General features: G+C 43.5%; 1 protein-coding gene across 1 annotated transcript in view; it reads right to left on the reverse strand.

Annotated features, from left to right (window-relative positions):
- Positions 1-6,532: 6,532 nt before the first annotated feature.
- Positions 6,533-15,993, reverse strand: part of LOC145344995 (ectonucleotide pyrophosphatase/phosphodiesterase family member 3) — a 101,645-nt gene continuing 92,184 nt past the window's right edge. The window contains exons 23-25 of the mRNA XM_080192434.1: positions 14,199-14,328; positions 8,326-8,482; positions 6,533-6,987 (exon numbers count right to left, since the gene is read on the reverse strand). Of these exons, the coding sequence (XP_080048560.1) occupies positions 6,817-6,987; positions 8,326-8,482; positions 14,199-14,328 (458 nt within the window). The 3' untranslated portion in view covers positions 6,533-6,816. The remainder of the gene's footprint in view (positions 6,988-8,325; positions 8,483-14,198; positions 14,329-15,993) is intronic.

Consider the following 15,993-nt stretch of genomic DNA (forward strand, 5'->3'; position numbering starts at 1 on the left):
TCCAGCAACACAGACCCTTGAAAGGTTCAGAGGCTGCAGCAGTGCAATTTGCAAGAGCTTGGTGCACATCCTTCAGCTGGAACAGTACTGAGTGCACTAGGACCCAGCATCATCCACAATACCTGAAATCAGTGCTAGACACAGGTCTGTGCTGCAAATCTGACTTCAGACACCCTTCTAAGAAGCAGACCCCCACCCTGCCCACACAACAGCAGAGCCCCTCCAACCCAAAAAACAAAATGGCCATCATACAGGCCCCCATAAGCAGCACAGAGCTGCCTGATGCTTGGCACCTTTCTCCTCACTAACCCTCACTGATGGTGTGCCCGAATCAGACTTTTTTGGAGCATGTCTGTTCCAAGCCGATTCCAGATTGGAAAATGTGGTGGTAAAGGAGAAAGTGGCAGTAAAGTGCAGCCCGTTAAGTGGATTGAAATACATTTAAATGGATGTTGCTCCCATTTTGGGCGGGTTCCCGATCGTTGCTATTTTCCGGCCATGGTAAAGTGTAAACCAGTGTGGAGGTGGGTGTGCTCACCTCATGCCCGATTTTACCAAGTTTTCATGCCCAAAAACAGGTGCAACGCAATGGTAAAATTGCCCCCATAATGTAGGGGGCAGGTTGGGGACAGACAACTGGAGCAAGGGTCAGAGAAAGAGAAACAATGCCAATTACTACATTGTGTGTGTTGCGGCAGTTGGGGTGGGTGGTGGGGAAGAGGTAGGAATGTGGTTGTTAGGTAGTTGCCGGTGTTATGAGATACACAGAAACAACTTGGCTAAGGGCACAGCTTGTTATGGAGCACAAGTCTTATCAAGACTCTGAGCCTTTTCTGCATGCGATGCCTTCAGCTATTTTCTAATTTCACATGAAGCGAATAGAATTAGTTGATATGTGACGCCTGTGATTCTGGGGAACCTAGGAAGACAGCAGGATCATTCACTGATAGCCAAAGATGATTGCAAATTCTTCAGTAGAATGTGGGAGGACAAGGTGAAATGTATTAGAATAATCAAGTCTAGTGAAGTTGAGTGGTCACACAGAACTGGCAATAGAAGGTCTTAGTAATGGTGCAAGTATTAGATCAGCAGATCAGCAGCTCATCTTGCAATCACAAATGTAACACCAAGGTTGCAATCTCAATCTCAGACTGTAGAGCTGTCATCAGTGTACATGTGAAAACAAATGCTATGCATTCAGACAATGTCAGCAAAGGGGCAGGATGTAGATACAAAATCATAGGGCATCAAGGATGGATCCTTGGGGAACACCAGTGATGACAGTGTTGGAGTGGGAAAAGAAGCCATTTTCTAATAGATAAGACTGCAACCAGGTTGGAGCAGACCCACCGAGCTGAATGACAATGGAGTTGGTTGGCTGTGGTCAACCATATGAGCAGCTGTAGAAGCTCATGACGGATTGTTCAGTTTTGTCACAGTCACATATCATTTGTCACTTTGATGGGAACTGTTTGGGTGCATTGGCAGAGGGAGAAACCTCTGCTTCAAAGGATTCAAGTGTAGGGTTCCAGGAAAAATGCATATGGATTTGGGAAGCAAGAATTTGTTCAATGACTTTGGAGAGGAAATGCACATTGGGGATAGGGTGGTTTGCATGTATGTGAGATCATATTGGTTGGAGTGGTAATGATGGCCGGTATAAAGGAGAGAGGAGCAACACCTGAGGGGAGTTTCTGCTAGAAGTATTTAGTTTCCTAAAACAGCACTATTCTTCAGCTCCTCACTTTGTGAGTACAGAATTTAAACAATAAAATCATCTAAATGCAAACCTAAGTTAAAGACTAAACTTCATTTATATGGCTATTTGAATCTTCCTTTCTGCAAAACATATGACATATTATAATTTGATATACCTGGAGTGAGAAACAAGATAATTATATTTTTAAGTGCATTTAAATTATTTGGATTATTTTCCTGTTTAGATTCTGTTCACACCAAGTGAGGAGTCACAAGAAATCAACACTCACAGCAGAAGTATAGTGCAGCAAGTTGTAAAGTAAGCATCTCTTCAGCTTGCCCCACAACAGGCCTTAGCCCTCAGCTACTGTCCACTGTGAAGTATGTTATTTCCATTCATGTGCCACACCAACAATCCCTGTATAAACATGGAGACGCCAATTTTGACCCACCTAGTGAGAACAAGTGAACAGTTAGAATCAGGAAAGTTAACTTACTGTACTGTTGCCACCACCAATCCGACAACTTGTAATTTTAATCTTTGGAGCTGACTTGGGGCAGCACGGTAGCACAGTGGTTGGTGCTTCTGCTTCAGAGTGTCAGAGACCTGGGTTCGATTCCCAGCTTGGGTCACTGTGTGTGCAGAATCTGTTGTCCTCCCCGTGCCTGCATGGATTTCCTTCAGGTACTCCGGTTTCCTCCCTCATGTGCTGGTTAGCTGCATTGATCCGAACAGGCACTGGACTGTGGCGGCTAGGGGAATTTCACAGTAACTTTATTGCAATGCTAATGTAAACCTTACTTGTGACTAATAAATAAATAAACCTTTATAAACTTTATAAACAAGAATGCGCACATTAGCAGCAACAATAGAGCTTCACGAAAAGGTTCAAATTCCAGTCCAATTACGTATTTGAACATCAAAGTGATTTTAATTGCGGGGGGTGGGGGGAGAGAGGGTGAGGGGTATCACAAGTCCTGCCCAAAGGCAAATCCATTGAATAAAAATATGGCCACATTAACTTCACAAGCTAATTAACATGATTGGAAGATGAGTTTAAAGGAGCATTGACGTGCCACTATCTAGATCATTGGCATGTGCTATTGTGAATAGTGAAACTAAATCTTTCCCTCCGGCCTGATGTGTTTCCCCTTATCTACCCTCATTAATCACCCACTGTTTATCAGGGCTGCCATTTTGCTTCACCTGATTGGATGGGTGAACAGTCAGAGGAAGAAGAGCATCAGCAAACTTATGAAGCAGGAAGTCCAGCAGGTGAGCCTGCGAGAAGACAGCAGGTAAGGAGACTGCTCCAAGAAGGGCAGCAGACGAGTTTTAAGGTCACTTTGCTATGCACTCAGCCAGAGTTAAAATCGGAGTTTAAATGTGAATGAGATTATTGCTGAACGTTCAATTAGGGACAGTTTTATACTATGGGCTAATACCCATACACTGATTGAGACCACCAATTTTTATTTCAGATGGGAGCCACCCAGCCAAGATACACAACGACTTTCCTTCCATCTATCTGTGCTGCCTTTGAATTTGCTCCTTGATAAACAACAATGCCCAATTCACTGCACAATGCAGTTTCTCAATTAAATCCAAAACTAATACAGGTAAAAGCTCCATGTTACAAATATGGTCAGTAATTTTTATTGACGGTATTTATTTTCCAGTTCAATTTACAACATTTTACTTTTGAAATACATTTATGGAGGACAGCAAGCAGTATTCAAACAGCAATAATTGTATTGGCAATTCTGAAGCTGCAGTAGTTTCTACCTATCAAGGTATAATTTGTCATCCTTTTTTTTAATTCATTCTTCAAATATGGATGTCTCTGGCAAGACCAACATTTATGGCGATCCCTCATTATGTTTCAGCAGGTGGTGACGGGCTGCCATCTTGAACTGCTGAAAGTAGTCCTACAATGCTGAGAGTTCCAGGATCTTGACCCAGTGATAATGAAGGAACAAGTCAGGATGTGTGCAACTTTGGAGAGTAAGACGGTGGTGATGGTATTCCCTTCTAAGCGGCGGTGGTGGGAAGTTTGGGATCTGCTTCCAAAGATGCCTTGAAAATGCCACAGCGCACCTTGGAAATAGTACACACTATAACCACAAATACATCGCTGGTGAAGGGGTGGCTATTTGAGTTGGTGAATGGTACATCAAGTAAGTGGAATGTTTTCTACTTTTCAGCTTCTTGCATTTTGCTGAAGTTGCATCCACCAGGCAAACATAGAAAATAGAAGCAGGAAGAGGCCATTTGGCCCTTTGAACCTGCACCACCAGTCATTATGATCATTGCTGATCATCCAATTCAATAGCCTTATCTTGCCTTCCCTGCCATATCCTTTGATCCGTGCCCTTCAAGTGCTGTATCTAACTGCTTCTCGGAAACATGCAATGTTTTGGCCTCAAGTACTTTCTGTGATAACAAATTCCATAGGCTGGCCACTCTCTGTGAAGAAATGTCTCTTCATCTCTCTCCTAAACAGCCTATTCTGTATCCTCAGATTGTGATTCCTGGTTCTGGACACCTATGCCATCAGGAACATGCTTTTGCAACCTACCTTGTGTAGTCCTGTTAGAATTTTGTCAAGGTATGGTATGAGATATTCCCTCATTCTTCTAAACTCCAGTGAATACAATCCTAACCAACTCAATCTCTCCTCATACGTCAGTCCTGGCATCCCAGGAATCAATCTGGTAAATGTTCTGTGCGCTCCCTCTTGAGTAAGAACATCCTTTCTCAGAGAAGGAGACCAAAACTGCACACAAGTGGCAGATATTCCATTGCAGTCTTGACAGGATCAGTCTCACGGCTCTTCCCTTGCCACCACCAGACCTTGACTATCAGAACAAAAAGAACCCTTTATTATAAATCTGATTTCTGTTTCTTTATTGTGAAATGTGGAGAGAATTGTGTGTTATTCTTTTGTCAACTTCTGTGATCGATCCAGCACGTTGGCAGTCTCCCAAGTCACAACAATGTTCATGTTGTTAGCTCTCTCTGTGTTCCTATGTTGATATTATTTTGTTCAGAGTCACTATATTATTATGTATGCAGAAACGCTCTTAACTGCAGGGGAACAAGTCACATTCCCTTTAAGATGTGTACGTGTGCTTGTAACAACATTGAACCTTAGCAGTCTGTGTGGCGAAGGTGCTTCCACAATATTGTTAGGTAAATCTAGCAGGAATTAACCTTGGTAACAGTAAAGGAACAGAAATATATCTCCAACTCAAAATGTATGAGACTTTGAGGTAATGATCCTACGCTCTTGCTGCCCCTGTCTTTTTAGATTGTGGAGGTCATGGATTTGAAAGAGATTGCTAAAGAATCTTTGAGTTGCTGCAGTACTTGCCTTCAGCCAGTGTACACCAAGACACTCTGTCAATGGAGGAAGTATACATATACTTAAGATTGTAGATGGAATGCTGATCAGGTGGACTCCTTTGTCCTGAATGGTGTCGAATGTCCTTGGGATTTCAATGCAGCCATTGGGATTTGAGGATGCAGCCAAATTAATGGTGGTCCTCAAATAGGTCCTGGGGTGGAGGAGAATGTTAAGTAACTCGATGAACGTGGGCAAGCAGAGGCACACAGTAATATCATGAAGTCTGTAGCACACCTGTTTCCACTTTAAATTAAGTTAAAATTCAGAAACTTATGTTTTCATCGGCGGTTGCCAATAATTACTTCATTCAGAAGAATTCAAAGTAATGGTTCAGGCTGTCATCTGGGGTGCTTATATGTTGTCTGAACTATGTGGTGTCATACTTAGATCAGGTGTTATTCAGGCACATACATGGCCTCATGGAATTGGTCCTAAAATTGGTGTGTTAGGATCCAATTTCATCCCACAAACCCACATATCAACAGCCAGAAATAAGGCTTTTATGAATTGGTTAACCCACACAACATGCATGTAATGTTTAAACGCAGAGCATGGGGAAATTGGATGGCATCTATATCTGTCTCCTCAGAGTGATTTAGCCATCAGGAAACACAGTTGGGAGGATCAGGAGACCAAAGCCTGGATTTTGTGGACCCCCCACCCCCATCCCCCACCAACCACCCGCCCCACCCACCCACCAACCACCCCACACCCCAGCCCCACCCCACACCCCAGCCCCACCCCCCCAGCCCCAGCCCCCGACCCCACCCACCCCCACCAACACCACCCACCCCACACCACCACCCACCCACCCCCCCACACCACCACCCACCCATCCTACACCACCACCCACCCCCCCAACCCCCCCACACCACCACCCACCCATCCTACACCACCACCCACCCCCCCAACCCCCCCACACCACCACCCACCCATCCTACACCACCACCCACCCCCCCAACCCACCACCCCCCCACCAACCCACCACCCCCCCCACCACCACCCCCCCACCACCACCACCACCTCCCCACCCCCCACCACCACCACCACCACCATCCCCCCACCCCCCCCACCCCCCCCCACCACCATCCCCCCACCCCCCCCCCACCACCACCACCATCCCCCCACCCCCCCCCCACCACCACCACCACCACCACCCCCCCCCACCACCACCACCACCACCACCACCCCCCCCACCACCACCACCACCACCACCACCACCCCCCCCACCCCCCACCACCACCACCCCCCCCCCACCCTCCACCACCACCACCCCCACCCCCCCCACCCTCCACCACCACCACCCCCACCCCCCCCCACCCTCCACCACCACCACCCCCACCCCCCCCCCCCCGAAGATCCTGCTGGTGGGAGGGCAGAAAAATCTTGCCCTGAATCTACGGGTAGCCACCTTGCACTGACAAACATAAGTTGAAGTGTTGTTTATTGAGTGACATTGGCAAAGATCTATGGACAGATTATGATGATATGACTCAGGTAGTTCTCAAACAGGTGAGGAGACACCCTACACAAAACAGATTTTTTTTTAGCAGAATTTTCTCCATGCTGCAATTCTAAATCCACAGAGAGCAAGAGATCAATTCATCATGATGAATATATCACCCTGTTCAAGATCAGTTTTGAAGATTTGCAAAAGAACAAGCATGCATCAATGGCTCCAAATGAATAAAATCTTCCCTAACATTAATAATTAAACTCCAGGGACAAATTCAGGTAAAAATGTTTTCAGCTGTAAAATCTCAGTAACTGGCTGCTTTATGTCCTGATAGAAGTCAAGTCCTGTGATCAGCTCCACATCCCTCACTCGTGCGGTGTGAGCCCAGATTCGCTCTTCGACCCACTGGGATTCGTTTTTACCATCCTGCCAAAGAACAAGAGATTCATTATCTACTGAGTAATATGTTAGACTTTGTCCTTTTTAAGATTATTAATATTCTACCCATAAATATTCTGAATTAGATAAAATTAAGAGATTTCCTTTTACCATTCAAATTGTTTTAATACATACTGATATTTAACAAGTGGTAGTGTATTATGGTTCTCTCAGGAAGATCAAATCATCATGTATGTTGTAGTCTGGAGCTATGGGGATAGTGATAGTGAAGGCTCCAGAGTTAATTCCATCAGTATGATTGACTAGCACCATGCAAATCATGGTCACTGCTGATATTGCACTGGGCTTACGCATATGATTGGCAATCAATCCTCTGGAGTCAGTGGGACAGAATGGGGTTCTAAGGGAGGTCAGGTTCATCAATTGGCACAGAGTGCTTTTGAATGGACACACTTCATTCCCCAACCAGAAGACCACAGACAATGGATGGCCTCGGTAGATGGATCGGTGGCTTTGGCAGATCACACACACTTAAATTCCATCCACTGTCTCTAAATTGTCACACTCCTTGTCATATATTCAGTACTGAATGAGCAGAAATTGTCTCTAACTAAACAGTGGGAACAATGTCTTCAACTGCCAGCACAAACTTCATCCTATAGCCGTCAACATCATTCCCTCTCCCTGGCAACTGCCTGAGGCTTAACGAGATTCTTTGCATTCTTGGTGTCATATTTGACTCCAAGATGACCTTCCAATCACACATTTGTGCCATCATTAACACTGCGTACTTCCAACTCTATAACATCCTCCAGCATTCCACTGCCTCGGCTCAGCTACTGCTGAAATCCTCTTTGTTAACTCCTGACTGTTTCAACAAACTCCTCGAATACCATGTACTTTCTACCTTCCTGAAGGCTTCCAAAACTTTGTTGCCCAAAGAAACCCTAAAGAGGCAGGAAGAGGCCATTTGGCCATTGATGTTGCACTGACTCACCAAAAGAGCATCCCACCCTTCCTTCCACCCTATCCCTGTAAGCCCACACATTTGCCAACTGGGCAATTCTTTTGGGTCTCCTCAACCATGACAATGTTGTGCATGCTGTTTCTCCCCTTTTTAAAATTAATTCAAATGAATGCTGGCCTAGCCAGTCCTCACCCACCCCTATCAAAGTCTCCCTTTTCTCCCCCCACAGAATTGGTAACCCCAACTGCATTCCACTCGCTGAATGTAAAAGTATATCCCCATGTAGCAATACATCCGCCAATGAAAGTATTCTACAGATAAATTAATACACTTAATAATTTCATACATTAGAGACAAAGTTAAAACCTGTGCTCTTGCCAGATTTTTGCTTTACTTACTGGGCAGCTCTCGCTGTTATCTTTCCTGTGTGGTATAATGAAGGAGCTTGCTTGCAATGAGCCTTTACACTCCAAAGGAGTCTGGGTGACATTCTTACAGCTGGTAAGGACTATGTAGTAGTGAGTTGGGATGGGAATCTTTGTGCCGGTGACATACCTCGAGAAAAGACATGCAGAGTAACTCAAAAATTGTCAACATTAATCATCAAAAAAGTTATAGGTCACTAAAGGATAGAATCAAGAATCCCTACAGTGCAGGAGGCCATTCAGCTCATCCAGCCTGCACCAGCAACAATCCTGCTCAGGCACTATCCCCATAATCCCAAGTATTTATCCTGCTAATCCCCCTGACACTAAGGAGCAATTTAGCATGGCCAAATCAAGCTAACCTGCATATCTTTGGAGTGTGGGAGGAAACCAAAGCACCTGGAAGAAACCCACACAGACTCAGACAGAATGTGCAAACTGCACACAGACGGCCACCCAAAGCTGGAATTGAACCTGGGACCCTGGTGCTGTGAGGTAGCAGTGCTAACTACTGTGCCACCATGCCACCCCTAGAATAAAATTGTAACCTTTCTCCAAAATATGCAGTGATTCAGTGTTTTGTGATATTTTAAGATTGGCTCAACTTAATAGTCCAGCAGACCACTAATGAGCAAGTCTCGCACAGGAAGGCAAAGGATTTTTCCTGACCCTGTATATCCCAGTGATAAAGTTAGATGCTGCCAGCAATCATATTTATCAGAGTGGATGGACTGTGAATTTTCAGGTTCATATAATAAATTTCTTCTGATTTGAAATGTGACCGCGTGACATCGTCTAAGTAACCATTTTTTGCTGCTGCTAGAGGCATCAAGTCTTGAAATGAAATAATGTGCTATCCTTGGAAGTACCTACTTTATCTCTGACTGCTGGTTTAAAACTGACTTTTGTTACAGGCCTTTTATGGAGGAAGATATATTTTAACATATTGATGGCCAATAATATTCCATAACTGGGTAAAAATCTGTGTGAAGACTGTATTAAAGAGGGTTCCTCAAATTATATCCATCAGATATTTCAGCAATTCAAGTTGCTCCCAAATGCAATTTTACGATCTCTAAAAGCTTAAAATAATGAAAGCATGAGGCCTAATGAACTTTGAAGCAAGCTACCAGAACAAGCAAGGAATGTGGATTTGCTGCCAGTATTCGGAAAGGTGTTGGATAGGATCCAAGTTGTGGCTGAAATCAGTATAAACAGGTCAATGTGATATTGGGTGACTTGTGTTATTCTCACTATGCGGTCCTTGTTATGATTGCATTTGAGGCTCAGAGTGTTTTTTCTGGATTTTGATCCTTGCTTTTCTGGAGACGATACAGCTGCAGATGAATGGGGACATTGGTGAGCATGATGCTCAGTGGCACCATGACTGGATGGGACAATCTCAGTGGATCAGCTAGTCTTTTTTTTAACCATCATTCTATATGATTCTCAAGATTCAACTTCTTTTCTTCAGCCAGGGAACATAAAAGAGATCTATGCCAGTGGGCACTAAGATGAGCAGCCAATGTTTAAAATTTGTGTCCATTTTAACTTTTTCCTCCATCTTTGCGATTTGTCTTTGATTCTGTTTGATAGGTTAATTAGAAAGGAGGATTGCAGGTATAAATTGGGGCAGCATGGTGGCACAGTTGTTAGCACTGCTGCCTGTCAGTGCCAGGGAACCTGGTTCAATTCCAGCCTTGAGTGACTGTGTGTGGAGTTTACACATTCTTCCTGTGTCTGTGTGGATTTCCTCCAGGTGCTCCTGTTTTCTCCCAAAGATGTGCAGGTTAGGTGGATTGGCCATTCTAAATTGCCTCCTAGTGTCCAAGAGGTGTAGGTTAGGTAGGTTATGGGGTTACGGGGATAGGGCGGGGCATATTGTCTCTTCAGAGAGTTAGTGCAAACTTGATAGGCTGAATGGCCTGCTTGTGCACTATAGGAATGCTATGATTCTATGAAATTGCATATCTGAACCATGTTTTCTAAAAATGAATCACGTATTGAACTTGCTGTCAGTGTAGTTTCTATCCATTAGAACAGTTTATGGTTCCCTATGAAACAAATAACATTTTCTTTTAAAAAGAGTATCAAAAGAAGAATTAGGTCATCACTAATTGCTTTGACAACTATATAACGCCAGAGCACAGTAAAGTGTTGGTAAAAACACAGAAATCACTAAAATCTTTTAAACAGAAGAAATAAAGACTTGTATTTATAAAATGCCTTCCACAATGTCCAAAGCACTTAACAGTCAATTAAAAGTACTTTCCAAGTCACTCCTGTAGTAAAGGAAACAGCAACAAATTTGTGAGGTCCCACAAACAACAATGTGATAATGACTTGATAATCTGTTTTAGTGATGCTGATTATGTGATAAATGTTGGTTGAAGTATAAAGGATACATCCCCTGTTCTTATAAGCAATGCAAGAAGTCTCACAAAACAGGTTGAAGTCCAACAGGTTTATAGAACATAGAACACCACAGCACAAACAGGCCCTTCGGCCCACTAGTTGTGCTGATCACTTCTATACCTACTAAGCCATAGACCTATCTATAACCCCCAATCCCATTAGATCCCATATACTCATCCAGAAGTCTTATAGTCTTATAGAAGTCTTATTTGGTAACACAAGCCACAAGTCATGGGGAGTTGCAAATAGTGTGATATGAACCAAGACTGACTGGAGACAATATACATCTCTTTAACCTGTGCTTAACCCTCTCTCCATTGTCTGTACCTTTAAGATTTGATTACCTGTAAAGACTCACATTCAAACAATTATTTTGTAAGTTCAGTTTGTGTCCGTATAAGCCCTATTTGTGAACAGAACTCCCATTTAACTGATGAAGGAGCAGCGCTCCGAAAGCTAGTGGCTTTTGCTTCCAAATAAACCTGTTGTTTAACATAAACACCAAATAAACTTGGTGTTGTGAGACTTCTTACTGTGTTTACCCCAGTCCAACACCAGCATCTCCACATCATGGCTTACAAACAGTGCCATACAATCATTTACCTCCACCTGAGAGAGTAGATGGAGCTTCCATTGAAAAGCTTGTTTTTGAGCACTGGAGTGTTAGCTTAAATATTCCAGTCTCTGGAAACCACAGCTTCTGACTCAGAGGTGAGATGAGCCAAGACTGTCATATTTTCCACGTTCCACTACATATGCCCTGTAGTCACTGAAGTGACTAGTAGTTATTCTGGACTGAAATCTACTTAGAGACAAAGTAAATATTTAAAAATACAACACAACAGCTAACTTTAAAATTATTTCTGCATTATGTTAAGTAGATGCGATATAATGTTAATTTTTATTCTTTCATGAGATATGGGCATCACTGGTTTAGCCAGAATTTATTGCCCATCCACAATCACAGAATTGTTACAATGCTGAAGGAGGCCATTTGGTCCATCATATCTGCACCAGCCCTCCAAATGAGCATTAAGGTCTAGTGCATTCCCTTGCCTCTTTCCCCTAACCCTACATATTGTTTCTGTTCAAGAAATCACCTCATGCTCTTGAATATCTCATTTGAATCTGCATCTACTATACTTCCAGGCAGTGCCTTCCAGACCTGAACCACATGTTGTGCGAAAAAGTTGTTTCTCACAATTGCCCTCGAAGGTGGTGGTGAGCCTCCTCCTTGAACCACTGCAGTCCATCTGATATAAATACACCCTCAGTGCTGTTAAGAAGGGAGTTCCAGCAAGGAACACTGAAGAATGGCAATATAGTTTCAAGTCGAGTGGTCTGTGACTTGGAGGGGAACTAGCAAGTAGTGTTGCCCTTGCCTTTCTAAATGGTGGAGGTCGTGGGTTTGGAAGGTGCAGTCAAAGGAGTCTTGGTGAGGTGCTGCAGTGTCTCTCATAAATGGTACATACTGCTGCCATTGTGCATCAATGATAGAGGGACTGAATATTTAAAGCAACAAATGGACTGTCAATCGAGTGGGTTGCTTTGTTCTGAACAATATTGACTAAGGGGATAACACTTAGCATCGGGATGAGGAGATTTTTTTTTACACAGAGATCTGAATCTTCAGAATTTTCTGCCCCAGAGGGCTGCTGAAGTTCAGTCATTGCATATGTTTAAAGCAGAGATTAATAGATTTCTATTAACAATAACAGAAAGAGTTATGGAAATAGAAGTTGTAAAAGGCATTGAAGTGTCTGATCAGCCATAATCGTATTAAACGATGGAGCAGACTTGATAGGCCAAATGGTCTACTCCTGTTCCAATGTTCTTGAGTGTTGTCGGAGCTGCCTTCTCCAGGCAAGTGGGAGAGTATTCCATCACTCTCATAACTTGTGCCTTGTAGATGGTGGATAGTCTCTGGGGAATCAGGAGGTGAGTTACTCACCTCAGAATTCTCAGCCTCTGACCTGCTCTTGTATCCAGTTCAGTTTTTGGCCATTGGTAACCCCAAGAAGTTGATAATGAGGAATTCAGCAATGATAATGCCGATGAATGTCACGGGGCGGCATGATAGCACAGTGATTAGCACTGCTGCTTCTCAGCTCCAGGGACCTGGGTTCAATTCCTGGCTTAGGTCACTGTCTGTGTGGAGTTTGCATATTCTCCTCATGTCTGCATGGGTTCCCTCCAGGTGCTCCGGTTTCATCCCACAGTCCAAAGATGTGTGGGTTAGGTTGATTGGCCATGCTAAAATTGCCCCTTAATGGCCTGTGATGCTTAGGTTAGAGGGATTAGTGGGTGGGATATGGGGGTAGGGCTTGGGTGGGATTGTGGTCAGTGCAGACTCGATGGGCCAAAGTGCCTCTTTCTGCACTGTAGAATTCTATGATTCTATGATGCTATGATTAGATTCTCTCTTGTTAAAGATGTTCATTTGCACAAGGGCTTATCAGTCCAAGGCTGAATATCGTCCAGGTTTTGCTGTCTATGGGCACGGATTGCTTCAGTATCTGAGAAGACACAAATGGTGCTGAACATCCCAGCCTCTGACATTATGATGGAAGGAAGTTCACTGATGAAATAGTTGAGCCTAGGTCACTACCCAAAGGAATTCCTGCAGCATGACACTAAGATATCTTATGGAACAAAGGGACCTTGGTGTGTTTGCCCAAAGATCTCTGAAGGCAGAAGGGCATGTTAGTACAGTGATAAAAAAGGCATATGGGACACTTGCTATTATCATTCGAGGCATATATTACAAAAGCAGGGAGGTTATGTTGAAGTTGTTTGGTGAGGTCACAGCTAGAGTTACCACATTATAGAAAGGATGTGATTACACTGGAGGGGATGCTGCCTGGGATGGAACATTTAAGTTATGAAGAGAAGTTGGATAGGCTTGGTTTTTTTGTTGTTGAAGCAGAGAAGACTGAGGGGTGACCTCATTGAGGTGTAGAAGATTATGAGGGCATGGACAAAGTAGATAAAGAGCATCTGTTCCCATAGTTGAAGGGTCAGTCATGAAGGGACATAGATTCAAGGTGAGGGGCCGGTGGCTTGGGGGGGTTTGAGGAAAAGCCTTTTTACCCAGAGGGAGTGACAGTCTGGAATGCACTGCCGGGAGAGTGGTAGAGGCAAGTTGCCTCACAACCTTTAAAAAGGACCTGGATGAGCACTTTGTACTTCATAACATTCAAGGCTGTGGCCAAGTGCTGGTAAATGGGATTAGGTGGGAATTCAGGTGCTTTTCGCGTGCTGGTGCAGACTCAATGGGCAGAAGGGCCTCTTGTGCAACGTATGATTCAATGTTAAACATCCCACTAAATTGTCTTTCTCCATTATATTTTAATTTTGCTCTTAGCCAATGATAAATCAGAGCAAAACTTTGTTTTCCAGCAAACGAATACAAAATAAGTTATTTTACTTACTGAATTTGTTCAGGAGTGTCAAAATGTCCATCATAATTATAGTCGAATACTGGTCCAGTCATTACATTGATGCCATTTCTCTGTGCAGCATCACTCGGCAGCATAGTGTTGTGGAAATAATCCCATATCTCTGTGAAGCAATCAGCCATATGGAACTTGGTCATTTTGAAATGTAATAAAGAACATGAGCTGTTAAATATTTCCTTTATATCAATGTCCATAACATTTCTCTCGCATCTCATGACGTAAAAGCTTTTATTCTGCTAATAGCTTCCTAAATCCTAATGTATATTTATTTCTAGTTATCTGTTTATTCTAATCCCAGAAATAATCAACCAGATTTGTCTCCATTAGCTTTTAGCAACATGTGTTTTGATCTTGTGTAAATCCAAATTTTGTGTCTGTAGATAATGCAATTTTTTTGCCAGCTGTACATTTAAAAGTATTATTGTTTATAAATTCTGGTTTGACATCTTTTGCTGTGATGCATTTTGAGGTTGTGTACAGAAGTCAATGCAAAACCTATGACTACATTTATTCAAAAAACCTAACATCCTCCTTCTCATTCTCAGCTGGTTAATGAATTAGAATAGACAAGGAGGCCATTGGGCCCATCAAGCCTGCACTGACAACAATCCCACCCAGGCCCATGTTTTTACCCTGCTAGTCCCCCTGACACTAAGGGGCAACTTGGCATAGCCAATCAACCTAACCCATACACCTTTGGACTGTGGGAGGAAACCGGAGCACCCAGAGGAAACCCACGCAGGTACGGGGGAGAACATGAAAATTCCACACACACAGACATTCAAGGCCGGAATCAAACCCAGGTCCCTTATTCTGGAAGGCAGAAGTGCTAACCACTTTGCCACAGTGCTGCTCAAACACATTCCAAATTTTCTCCATCTTGTTCAGTCTTGGAAGAGTCTTAGACATCAAACATAATGGACAGGATGATCCAAATGGGGGCAGGGAACAGAAGTTGTTTCTGGATCCTGCTACCCGCCCACCAACCCCCATCAGAGGAATTAGTATTCCTCATTGAGATTTTCAGGGAGACTGGTTTCTGTCCAATTAAGGATAGCTGTAAGCGCCTGAAACAGGAGGGCCAATCATAGGCCTTCCTGCTTGAGAGGAATAATTGGTTGTGATTGAAGGAAAGTAGCAGAGAGGGTAATTCAATGTGAAAGTACCCTTCACCAATTTTCTTTTAATCAATAACTCTTGCAGTCAGGCCACCACTGTGTGGGGAGAGGGGTGAGAAGGGATCGATCAATTTTTGAACAGTAAAGGAATTAAGGGTTATGGTGAGTGGGCGGGTAAGTGAAGCTGAATCCACGAAAAGATCAGCCATGATCTTATTGCATGGCGGAGCAGGCTCGAGGAGCCAGATGGCCTACTCCTGCTCCTAGTTCTTATGTTCTAAGCACTAGGCAAAAGGAGAGGCTGCCAAACATGGAAACTGACCCCAGCGATATGGAAAAATGGAAGCTAAATGGAAAAATCCAGTCACCTGGCCCCATCCCCCTCCATTCCTGTCTGAGTGAGGCTGAAAAATTCAGCCCAATGTTGTTGTCATTTTTTGATTATTTGTTTTGATAAGTTTGAATTTTCTTCAGCATTGCTTCCAATAGGTGAATAGTTGTGGCTAAAGTAACAAGATATTAATAGTAATAGACTAGCAGCCCTGAAAACCAATCCTCCCAAGAGATGTTGTGAAATAAATTACAGTAAATATGATAGGCGAACACCAACCTAACCACAAAATCTAGCAGATTGTTGTAAAAATCCAGTT

The sequence above is a fragment of the Carcharhinus amblyrhynchos genome, chromosome 7 (assembly GCF_965287045.1).
Source record: "Carcharhinus amblyrhynchos chromosome 7, sCarAmb.v2.hapA, whole genome shotgun sequence".
In the NCBI taxonomy this organism is placed as follows: domain Eukaryota; kingdom Metazoa; phylum Chordata; class Chondrichthyes; order Carcharhiniformes; family Carcharhinidae; genus Carcharhinus; species Carcharhinus amblyrhynchos.